General features: G+C 35.0%; 1 protein-coding gene across 12 annotated transcripts in view; it reads left to right on the top strand.

Moving 5' to 3' along the window:
* The window catches only part of LOC144967384 (uncharacterized), a 78,747-nt gene that overhangs the window by 43,542 nt on the left and 22,427 nt on the right, over window positions 1-12,778 (top strand). For all 12 annotated transcript variants that reach the window (XR_013644376.1, XR_013644378.1, XR_013644380.1 and 9 more), the window contains 3 exons: window positions 3,272-3,447; window positions 6,235-6,265; window positions 10,878-10,988. Coding sequence is in view for 5 of the 12 variants with exons in the window: in XM_078904512.1 (XP_078760638.1) it covers window positions 3,272-3,447; window positions 6,235-6,265; window positions 10,878-10,988 (318 nt within the window). In the remaining 7 variants the exon portion in view is untranslated. The remainder of the gene's footprint in view (window positions 1-3,271; window positions 3,448-6,234; window positions 6,266-10,877; window positions 10,989-12,778) is intronic.

Genomic DNA, 12,778 nt, shown 5'->3' with positions numbered 1-12,778 from the left:
TGTTATATTTTTTTGATGTCAGACCCCCAAATTAGGTCGCAAAAAGGGTATCAACACAGATAATTAAAAATTTTCACCATAAATGTTGTTTTTTAACCTATAATGACGATATAGAATGATTAAAACCGCAGAATATTGGTAATTAATTTTTTTTTAGAAAAGACCCAAACCGCCCCTCAAGAAACGGTATCACAACAATGAAGAAGGATAATGATGATGATGATAAAAGTGATAATAATCATAAAAGAAGGCATTTTTATGCACACCGTTGAAAGTGTTTAAAAACTCACCTCTGTTAGAAGTGTAAAAAACACGGTTTTATGCACCTCGGTTTGCGGTGTAAAAAGTCACACCATTTTTATGCACCTCCGTTGGTGGTGCTGGTTAATTAACAAAATTTTTGCTGCTTGAAGGTCGAAGGAAAAAATAACGATAAGTGTTGAATTGTAAGCTTTAATTTATTAGACGAAGACAGATACTGTGGACATTTCGGGTTTCCCCTTTATCAACAAAACATGATGAATAAAACACCAAGGACGAATGAGATATGTGTGAATTGAGTAGTTAAGGTGAATAAACAAAGACAATGATGTGACAGGAAATTTAGAATACCCCTTTGTAAGGTAATACGAAATAAAATATGACAATAAATATTAATAGAATTAATTAACACACTGTTTTTATGTACCACCATTGAGGGTGTAAATGCATGGTGTGGAAATAGACCCACAGAAAAAGAGGCTTCTCATCTTATTTTCTGTGAATAGACCCATGTGCGTCCATGAGTTTTAGATAATTTTAGATTGTAGTTTAGCATGCTGCTTTGTGATTACTGATGTACATTTATACAGTGATAATAATTAAATAATAATAATAATAATAATTTTAAAAATCAAAGGTAAAAAGAAACATGGCACACAAATATTGATCACAATGAACAAAATATAAATAAATAAATAATTTTAGAAAATTAAAATCGAAGTTTTTTAAAACATGGTAAAACAAAACGTTTTTGAAAAGCAACAAAAAAAAAACAACAAACAAACCAAAACAAAATGGGAGAAGAAAACAGTGAAATGAAATAAAACAATAAAAAGACAAAGATGCAGTAAACTAGTGCACAGATGATAATTATACATATTATAAAATGATAACAATCGATGTGTACATATAAGTAACGCATTGATAACACAGTGAATGGTACCGATGTTGTTTTATAAAATAATGATAATAATAATAATAAAAATAATAATTTATTAACTTTTAGTATTAAAAATATTTCCAGTAACTATAACAAAAAAATGATTTCTTTCTCAATAAAATTTATTTTTAAAAATTGTCCATAATGGGAATCGAACCCAGTAACTTCCAGGTCAGAGTCTTGACAGTTTGTCCACTACGTATGCTACAGAGCCACCTGACTGTTCATAACATTTAATGTCTTTCTGGAACATCATTTTACCTTCAATGCAACTTCTATTTTTCTGGTTTTAAATTTCGAATTTTTATTTATTTATTTATTTTTTTTTTTTTCCTAACAAAGATGTACAGTTGTCACAATATAACTTTTGCCGTGTCCAAATACAGAAACACGGCATGGCTGATGAATCACGTGGAATGCGCATGCGTAACGGAGGTGCATAAAAACGATCTGTTTAGATACACTGTCAACAGACGTGCATAAAAACACTACGTAATCATAATCATATGATGATGATGATGTTGATGATGAAGACGATGATGATAGCAATAATGATATTGATAATGATAGGGATGATGATAATGATGGGGAATAATAGTCGCAATGATAAAAATAGCATTGATAACAAGAAGAAGAAGAAGAAGAAGAAGAAGAAGAAGAAGAAGAAGAAGAAGAAGAAGAAGAAGAAGAAAGAAGAATGATTTTTATCAAGTTAGCATTCCGATTTTAATGGAATAGTTAAGTTCCATTTTATATATTTGTGATCCATTAGTCCATTTTAAACCGCCAAAATCTGTCTCGGATATACAATACTAACAAGAATCTTTTATTCAATTTATTATAATTGTTTTACATTGTCACCATAAAACTTATTTGTGGTTGTTCCTTTTTTCATGCACAATATACAAATGTTATTGTGGTGGGCGTGTAATACATGATATATTTTTTTAAAAACCCTATTAGTATTAGGTAGCATGATTTTGATATTTCACTTACAGTATTGTCTGTTGGATTAATTTTTTTAAAAATCAGTTACAATTTTTTTCCAGCAGACAACGTTGTTAATGGCCTGGCATTCAATTTACACCTGAGTGTAGTGAGACAATGTCCGGCTTTTTAGCAATTGAGCGGATCTGCCGGCTTCTCTGGTTGTGATGAGCCAACACAAGCCGGAACTAAAAGAAAAAGATGAAAAAAAACCCCTCACTTTCAGCACTTTTTCAGTCGGACAATTTAGCACTTTTTCAGTCGGACAATTTAGCACTTTTTCAGTCGGACATTATCAAAACATCAACCTATCTACCAGCAAAAGGCTATAACAAAGACCGTAGTTCCTTTCCCCCCTTCTATATATATAATATATATAATATAAGTTTAGTAAGCAATCTGTAGCTTAGATTTCAAGCTTTCTTTTAATGTAATGTTTAACAACGAATTCCTCCTAAAAATGAAAGTTCTGGGTGGGGTTTCTTACTGTTTTCCAATTTGCTTTCTCTGACTTTGTCTTGGAATGAGATTACTTAGTTTTGTCCTGGCCGTGGACTTTGGCTGGGAGGGAAACAGTCAAATGCATAGTTATTGTTTTTGGAGATAATATTATTTTCCTTGTAAATCACCTCTGTTATATATTATTATATTTGTTATTTTTAATGTAAGCATTTGTCTTCCTCTTTGTTGGATCTTGTGCTTGTGTCCTGATGAGACTTATAGCTGATCTCAAACTAAGTACATTGATGGTCGGCTCTTGGGATCTACATTTGATCCCTATTTGTTCCAATTTCCCCTTTTCTTCCTTTTTCTGTGGTACTTTAATTGTAATTCTAGAATTTGACTATCTCATTTTCTTTTATTTTACTGGCACTGATATACAACCTAAATGTGTTGCAAGCGCCGTAAAACCCTTAAAAACAAAAATGAGTTATTACGGAAATTGCAAAACTTTCCAGCCCCACCTTCGTATTTTTATTTTTGTTCATTACTTGTTACAGTCCACAGCTTCTAGCAGCTTAGTATCACTTTGACAGCTAGAAAGTACATGTAATCAAAACTTTAATAAAATACATTTGCCAGGTTATTCTGACTGTGCTCGTTGTTTTTACTGTGGCCTGGGTCTGAAGTATTGGCGTCCAAATGATAACGCAGCCTATCAACATGCTCGTTTTCGACCTCAGTGCAAATACAACCAGTTTGTCAAAGGCCAAGAGTTTATCGACCAAGTTCAGAGGAATATTGCTGCAGAAAATCAGGTAAAGTGACTAAGAGAACACATATGAAAATAAATTTTGATCAGAAATTTTTTTTTTAGATGATGACCTGACACAGCTGTGAATTGCTTGGATAAATTTTGGATAAATTAGATACCAGGGATGCTACTTTTCCGGGTTTTTTTACCACCAGCCGGTTTTAATCCGGAACCTCCGGTTTTTGTCCATCGTCACTATTCAAAAAAAAAAAAAAAGAAATTAAGAAAAAAATCGCGATCGAGATTTGAGCCGGAACTTTTTCGCCGGGTGAATAATTTGGGCTGTTACCGCCTGTCGAATATTTGGGCACCTAAATGGTAGTTTATCTCCGCCCATCCCCATCACAATTCCTCCTTTTTTTTAAAAAAAATTTTGATAAATAAACAATGAGTTTGAGAGTTTCTTAGAAATTTTCCGCTGAATTTGCCGTGTCAAACATTTCCCTCAAAACCACAAAATCACCATTATGTCTTATGTCATATTTTGACACCTGTGCAATAGTCTCGTGAAATTTAGTGACGGTCCCGTTTTTATGACGTCGGGCCAGAATGAATGGCACCAGATGTCACAATTGACACAGACGACCAGTGGTGTTCTTTGATTAGCTAGTTGATGGTTGAAGGGGAAGTTGAGGGACAAATCTCTCTCTCTCTCTCTCTCTCTCTCTCTCTACTATATATATATATATATATATATATATATATATATATATATATATATATATATATATATATATATAATATATATATAGATATTTCTTTCGCAACCATCCGTTCAATCATCTGGTTATACAGAGATAATACATTAGCCTAGAATAAAGCAATGGTGATTGGCTTAGTTTATTCTTCTTTCTTTTTACCTTTTGACTATGGCTTTAAATTTGTGAGATTCTTGGGTTGTATTTATAAGCTGAATAACCATTAGGTTTCGGTAAAAAATAAAAGATATTGTAGCCTGCTTTATAAAGTAAAAATCAAAACAAAACAACACTTTCTGGTCTTTTATTTGAATAACACTGTAGGCCTTTAACATGTGGAAAGGACAATTCATTAAATGTTTACAAAAAGTAAATTTATGTTTAATGATAAGAATGGATTTATACTAGTAATAGTAATATATTACATAATACCAATACAAAACTATGTTCCTGTTATTTTTACACTTTGCTTGCGTTTGACCGATAGACGGAGACATTTTCTCCTTTTTGACAAATTGCTATTATTATCACTGAATAAAAAACACTCACCAAAACCACTACATCATCTCTACCACCACTACTATTACAACCACCACCACATCATCATCCCTACCAACACTACTACTACAAATAACACCACATCATCCCTACCACCAGTACTACTACAACTACCACCACATCATCATTCCTACCACAACTATTACAACCACCACCACACAATTTTCTCTAAAAGACCACCACTACTACAACCACCACCACATCATCATCCCTAGAACCACTACTACTAAAACCACCATCAGATCATCATCTCTAAGACCAATACTACTACAACAATCACCACACATCATCATCCCTACCACCACTACTACTACAACCACCACCACATCATCATCCCTACTACAACCACCAAATGTAATTACAATTTAAACTTTTGAAATTCTCCGAGTCGTATCAGAAATTGCTGGAGTCGTATCAGAAATTGCTGCTAGACAAGTTTTGGATCGCATCTCAATGAATTTGATGAAGTTCAAATTTATAGGTTATGGTTGCATGGGTGGGTCATGATCTTCACAATGAAAAATTTTCTCCTTTTATGTGACCAGTCATTCTCACCCCTGATAGCTATTGATATTAATTTGTCTATATTTTGTTTTCAGCACCTTATTTTATCAATTTGAAAACTGTTAACTCTCCTTTCTTTTGTGTGTTATTTGCTCTCAATTGCAATAATAAGTACTGAAACAATATTCCAAATTTGATATTTTTCAAATCCCTACAAAGCCCTTGACGTTGATTTGTATCTCGTCCGCGCAAGTTTTCAGGCTTTTTTTAATTTGCCTGGTGGCATCCCTGAGATACCTAGAATTGAATTTATAGCCAATGATATAAAACTTGGCTTAAATTAATATGCTGAGTGAGGAGAAAAAAAATAGAACAATAAAAAGTTTATATGATGCTGTAGCAAAAGGTCGTTTTGTAACAGTCACCATGAACGGCCATGATGAAAAGTTGTTTTTTTTTTAATATGGAAATGTCTAGTTATTAACTTTAAATTTTTTTTTTTTTTTTATGGGGCAGGGGGGGGGGGGGGGGGGGGGGGGGTATTAAACAATTTGAGACGGCAATAGTGTAATTTATTGATCCCCTCCTTCCCCTTGTAGAATGTAATTTTTTTTTTAATAGAAAGAGGTAGAGGAATGATTATGTTGTCTGTTGTGTGTCAATACTTTGTAAATATTGTTAAAGCAATATTAAGATCTTTAAAAAAAAAGGGGGGGGGGGGGGAGCAGTTAATTGTTAGGCTTACTGGCCATTTATGATATACTAGCAACAAAAAAAAATGCACCATGTATATATAATATTAATGAGGAAGAATTTTGTAACACAAATGTTTTTTTTTTAAAAACAAGGTATGAATGATTTATATATTAAGCATCATTACAAATCAGCTTTTTAAAAAAAATGTAACCACATGCTCCAGCAAGCTTTTCACTAGGCAACGAGAGGTAGCTTTACACATAACTCTTGCCAGGGTCAACATGCAATCTCTTGCCACTTGGTAGATGATCAATATTCTTTGTTTTATTCCCCAGGGTGCCAGTGCTGGTTCTGATGCCTCATATAGTAAGTTTTGTCAGTAAGATTATGTTTTTTTGTGACTGTTTTTTTCTTCGAGTAGTGCAGTGATCTCTGTTGATAAGCATGGTCATCAGAAATTGCAATTGATTAAAGACTCTTGTTTATAAGCTGCATAACCACAAGGTTGCAGTAATACACACACTAACCGGGCTTGTAGTATAAAAACAAATAGCCAAAAGTTTATTATAATCTCTTGATATAGTGGGTGGCATTATAGGCCTCTAAAATGTTTGATTGGAAATGACAATTGGTTAAATTATATTTACAAAAAGTCAGGATGTCTCTAGTAATGATCAGGATAGATGTGCTTTCAAATTAGTTATATATAACGTAATATTAAGTAGCAATGAATAGCCATGTAATTTTGAATTAGATTTGGGTTTGACAGACAGACCGGTAGATTTTCCTCATTTTTGACAAATTGCCATTATCATCCCTGATATATTCACCTTGTGAGCAGAGTATGCCTGTACTGCATGGGATCCCTACAAAATTAAGGACATAAAAGTCATTGAAAACATTCAGAGATCAGCTGCAAGATGGATCCGGCATGTGTGACAGCAGCTCTAGACACACTAAGATGGCCAACACTCCAGTCTCATAGAGAGAATGTGCGCATACATCTATTTCACAAAACAGTCCAAAGCAAATAACCTGCCATGAACATTCTGATCTACATTAACACTTAAAAAAAACAGATACTGGACCAGGCTTTCATCACACCGACAAATTCCTCCAGCCATTTGCAAAAACAAACACATACAATTACAGCTTTTTCCCTTGAACAATACGTGAATGGAACAAACTACCACATGGCATAATAGACAACACAGACCCAACATCATTTCAACACATTTTCTGCAAATATACAAAAACACCGACAGGATTGAATGACTTGAGTGACAGAATTAGTGTGATGTGATAGGTAACATTTATGTGCATACGATTTCCGGTGGTGGGCACAGTGTGCCTTTTGCATCTTATGAACTTGAACTTGAACGAGATTTCTACAAGCCCTGAAAAACAACAACCCCTTGATATGGACATTGACCACTGGTCCCTGTTTTATTTTTAGAAATACATTATCAGTAATAAAAACCCTAAAAGAGCTACATACTATTTTGTAAAATTCCTATTTCGTGACATCAATTTAGCGGTAATCGGAAGTCAACTTTCTTGCCAAATAGTCAACCTCATTTCTTACCAAAATCATCTCATACTCTTAGCCAAAAAAATGCTTCTTTAATGACCAATGAGATGTCCTCCTCAAGTCTACTTCGAGCCAATGAGATCACTATGTTACCTACCAATGCAGTTGCTATTAAGTACATTTTTTAAAAACTTGCGGTTTTGACATGTCATTGACAGACACTGACAACCCTGCTGACAAATCAAGTATGAACCAAGAATCAGGATATCTGCACTGATCAAGAAAAGTCCTCAACATTGATGTCAAGCATGCCAATCCTCACTGATATCAATAAAAAGATGATGTCATTGAAGGAAATCGCTGCAAAGTAAGGAATTCCCCCTCAACAGTCTGTCAACAATAGTCAAGAACTGGGACAAGATCGAGACGATTAGCCTTGAACCTCAAAGGAAGGAACAAATTTGGCCATCTATGAAGCTGTTCCGCGCCCAGCAGACAAGAGCTTATAAATGCATTGACTTCTGGCCCCATGATCTGCGAGTAGATGTGACATGGTTTAAGCAGACAAGAGCTTATAAATGCATTGACTTCTGGCCCCATCATCTGCGAGTAGGTACTGGTTCGTGCATCACATCATTATATTCACAGGTCTCACCACATCCCCTTTTGCAGGAATTTTGAAAACCCTGGATATCGACATAATTTTCTTGTCTGGGCGATGTTGTTATCCAAAGGTTGCTCTGCAGATTCATTGCAATGTATGCTTTCAGGTCATTTTGATGTCTGTTTCCCTAAATGTAGTATAGTTTATGACAGTGGGCATTGCCTTTCCACTGCCTTTTGTCGAGCTTAGACACTATAAGTAATTAATTGGTAAATCATTTTAGGGAAATCAACAGGTACTGTTTGTTCAGACAAGTGGACGCATTTTCTCCTAGGCCTGAACAGTGTCAGCTTCTCCAATTGTTATCAATAGTAGTTTAGCTCCAGTGGCAGTTGATGCCTGGTCACCATCTACATACCAGCACAGTTTCCTTAAACTCTTCAGAACATGCAAAAAGGTTCGAGGAAACTGTGCCTTGTCAAAAACAACTTGATGGAAAGGAGGGGAAGTGTAATTCAGCGGTATGGTTATTGCTTTGTACCCGAAAGAAACCTAGTTCGAATATTCACGCATTATGTGGCCCGAAGCTAGCCATCTCTCCCTTGTTCAATTTGCGATGATTAGCTGCAGCTGACACCTGGGTTATTCCAGTCTTTCCTTTGAATGGACCAAAGACAAATCTTCGCTGGAGGATGAAGAAAAGAAATTTTATCATTTATTTACTTATTGATATGTTGAAGGAGATAACTATTGACATGTTAAAGTGGTCGGTGTGTGTGTGTGTGTGTCGGGGGGGGGGGGGCTTCTGTATCACAATATTCATTTACTATTGAAGACAACCATTAGCAAATCATGGCGTGTGACATTGAAATAATGAGAATGAATGACGAAGTGATAAGAATAAGCAGAAAGGTGGCTGTTATGCGAAACAGCGAAAGAGTGTGAGTCGCTGTGTGTGTCTGCATGAGTATCATATTCTATATTATATACACCTGCAGTGTAGATAGATACACACATGCGTAACTGTCAATGTCACAGTAAATCATCAGTGGCCGAATTCACCGGTCGCATTAAAAAAATAGACCCTTTAATTAATCTTTTTTTTTGGGTGTGTAGGCTGAATGAAATTAGTTCGAGGAAACCATGCTTCAGGTAAAAATTAGTTCGAGGAAGGAATGGAATGATAGCAAAGAATAATAAGGAAAATTTTCAGGACTTTCGATTAAGTTCGAGGAAACTGTGCTGGAGTGTACTTAGTCTGAGCCAGTATCAAAATCTGGATCCACATCAGTAAATAAACCTTCCTCTTTATCTTAGTCAATGAATATATCAAATTGATTATCATCTACATTTACATCAATTTCAGATTGGTAAAATTTTGATAATTATAAAAATCACTAAAATCTGCTCACTGAGACATGGTTGTCTTTGAAACCATGTAAAATCAACGTTCATGGATTCAAAACATATTTGCTTGACTACTTTTGTCTTGTAATTTACCTGCCTCTAATATTTTCAATACAGGAGTACAGGACATAATTTCTGATAAAAAGAGCAAAAAACGAAAGTGGATTATACCAGCATTAGACGCGGATATTAAAGGCAAATTCAATTGATAAAGATAAAGTGATAATTGTAGGGATTGAAAATTCTTTTTTTTTAAAGTATATTTGTGATCAAGGTGGTTTAATTTCAACAATTCAACAGCTATGGTTTTAATTGTTGTGAAGAAACGGGCACTTGTGTGTGTGCCCTAGATCCGGACAGCCATTGTTTTTTGTGCCATTGTGTGATACCCAACATGGTCTTAGATTTTTTTAATAGCATGTCAATGCTACACCCCGCAATACGAAAATTTTAAGGAAAAACCTTTCTTGTTTCGGATTAACCTGCTTATTCACCTATTTCACTCACTGGGGATGATCTTGGACGAAAAGGTATTCCAACATGTCATAGACAATGCGCAAGGAATAGAGCAGGTGTTGATATGGGATGGAGCAGTATTCCCTAGAGGTTCTTTCACAGACTTTGCTGCAGCATGGGATGGCAGTGCTAAGCCTTTATTGATACCAGTGAAGGCCATGCACCAAATTTAACATTGCATCGAATCATCCTCCTGTGAGGGCCATTTTTAAAATGTTTACCCTATATCATAAATAATTATGTAAAAAAAATTGTAAAAAAAATGGTTTATAAAAAATTGATTAGCACTTGTTATCATAATATCACTTTCCATGACGGTGCAAAATATTAGGTAGTGTAGACTTAATCTTAATGACTGCTAGTATATAACTGAGTTTAGGTGGAGACTATATTTGTAAAAAGACTTATACTTACACAAGGGATTAATGCCCAGATGTTGTAAATTCTTAGTGATTTTTCTGCTTTTAGTTACAGATCTTTGTGTTAATGACCTGCTTGTAGTTTGTGATGGCTGTTGTACAGTATGAGGTGGAAACGTGGCTTCCTATGGCCTGCAGATGGAATAGTGATTCAAACATAGTGAATTTAAGGAAATTTGCTACTGTTCATATTTAATTTTTATAAAATACATATTATCTCATGTATTGGGTGGTCAAAACTTGAATACAAGATTAAATTAGGAATATTTGACACTTTTTCGTTGTTTTACTGCTATTATTATTATTATTATTATTATTATTATTATTATTATTTATTATTATTATTATTATTATTATTATTATTATTATTATTATTATTATTATTTATTATTATTATTTTTGTTGTTGTTGTTATCCTTTTTGTTTTACATCAAAAGTTGATGTAACAGATTGCTTATTTCTATTAAATTAGGGATAAACTAGTGTATTTTCTGTTCCCAGCTCCTAACCTTGAACAGTTGATGATGTCAGATGCGGCCAGACGGGTGTTGGAGGAGGGTTGGGACCAACAGGAAGTCAAGACTGCTGTGCTCAAATTGGTCCAAGACTTGGGTAAGTCTATATAGATCTAAACAAGTTGTAATCCAATTTCAAATTGATACTCCTGGGTGGGGTTCCTGACCTTCCACAGTGGGCGGGGAGGCACTTACTCAGTCTTCTAACCCCTATATCTGTTTTCCAATTTGCTTCTGCCTTTGTCTTGGAATGAGATTACTTGGTTTTGCCCTGACCCTGGCTGGGAGGGAAACAGTCAAATGCATAGAGTTTTTGGAGATGATTTTTTTTTCTCTTTTAAGCACTGTAAACTTTTGAGTGTAATCCTCTTAGTGGGGACCTGTGCTTGTGTTAGGATGAGACATTTGGGTGGTCTCAAACTAAGTACCAAGTATTTTCCTTTTTCTTAGGTGTGCTTTAATTGTTATTCTAGAGCTTTTTACTTTCCAATTTTCTTCCTTTTTACTGGTGCTGATATGACCAAAATGTGTTGCGAGAAGTGTAAAACCCTTAAAATAATAATATAGTGATCAAATTGATACTCTTCTTTTGTGTCAACAGAGGTTGCAAAAATGTTAAAACGATATGTGCATATCATAGAGAAAGAAAATGGAGGTAAAAACAAAACTCTTGAAGATAATGACACAGCTCATAACACATCGCGAGATTAAACAACCTAATTGAGCAACTCAAACGTCACAGAACAGATGAATAAAGGGACATCACTCAGGCCAACGTCATTAGATTGTTCAAAAATATTAAAACAGATAAAGCAAGCGGACCTGATCAAATTTCATCAAATTTATTGAAATCATGTGCAAACGAATTCTTCTATATTTTTACACACATTTTTTTGTTTTTAGATGTCTTGATGGATTGGCACCTGAATATTTGCAGGAACTGATTAAAAAGTATGAACCCACTCGAAATATAAGATCATCTCAGTCCCAACTTCTAAAAGTTACCACCTCAAAATCCACTTTCGGTGAAAAAGCCTTTTCATTCATAGCTCCACGTCTATGGAACGCACTTAGTCCCCGGACAAAGTCCTGTGAAAATTTATCACTTTTCAGGAAATGCCTGAAGACTGAGTTGTTCCGTGAGGCTTATTTTTCATGAAATAGATGTTGCTTGGATTTTGTTTTTATATGCATGCTTATTATGTATCGTGTAGCGTCGTAATTTTCAATTTTGTTGTTTTTAAACATTTTTATTGCTGCAGAGCACAATTAACGTGGATGTTTAGGCGCTATATAAATTCATTATTTACTTACTTACTTACATTTTAATCAGTCCCGAAGAAACTGGCATATTCCAAAAATTTGGTAAACTTCAAAAATAATTCCCGTCCCATAACATCAAAAAGGCAAGGAAAAGAATGATTTTCGTCCTGTAACGCTGACATCCATCCCGATGAATTGTCTAGAAAGGATTATCCAGCAAAGATTTCTACAACAAAGTGCACAACAACATCTAGACAGTGATGCCAAAACTCCGGTTTCACCGGAAAAAACTCCGGTCTGGAGAAAAAAATTCCGGGCTCCGGGCAACTTCCGTCAAATTCCGGTGAGGTCGATTTGTTCCAAGGATACCCCCCCCCCCCATCCACAACATCATCATCACTGCCACTAGTATTACAACCATCATCCTACCACTACTACTGCAACCACCACCACATCATCATCACTACCACTACTACTACAACCACCACCACCACCACCACATCATCATCAGTACCACAACTGCTACTACAACCACTACCACCACCACAACTACCATCACTATTACAACCACCACCACATCATCATCACTACCACTACTACTACAACCACCACCACATCATCATC

The sequence above is a fragment of the Berghia stephanieae genome, chromosome 3 (genome assembly GCF_034508935.2).
Source record: "Berghia stephanieae isolate SIO BIC M18660-M18661 chromosome 3, UCSD_Bste_1.3, whole genome shotgun sequence".
NCBI lineage: Eukaryota > Metazoa > Mollusca > Gastropoda > Nudibranchia > Aeolidiidae > Berghia > Berghia stephanieae.
This window is presented reverse-complemented; position numbering and strand designations above follow the sequence as displayed.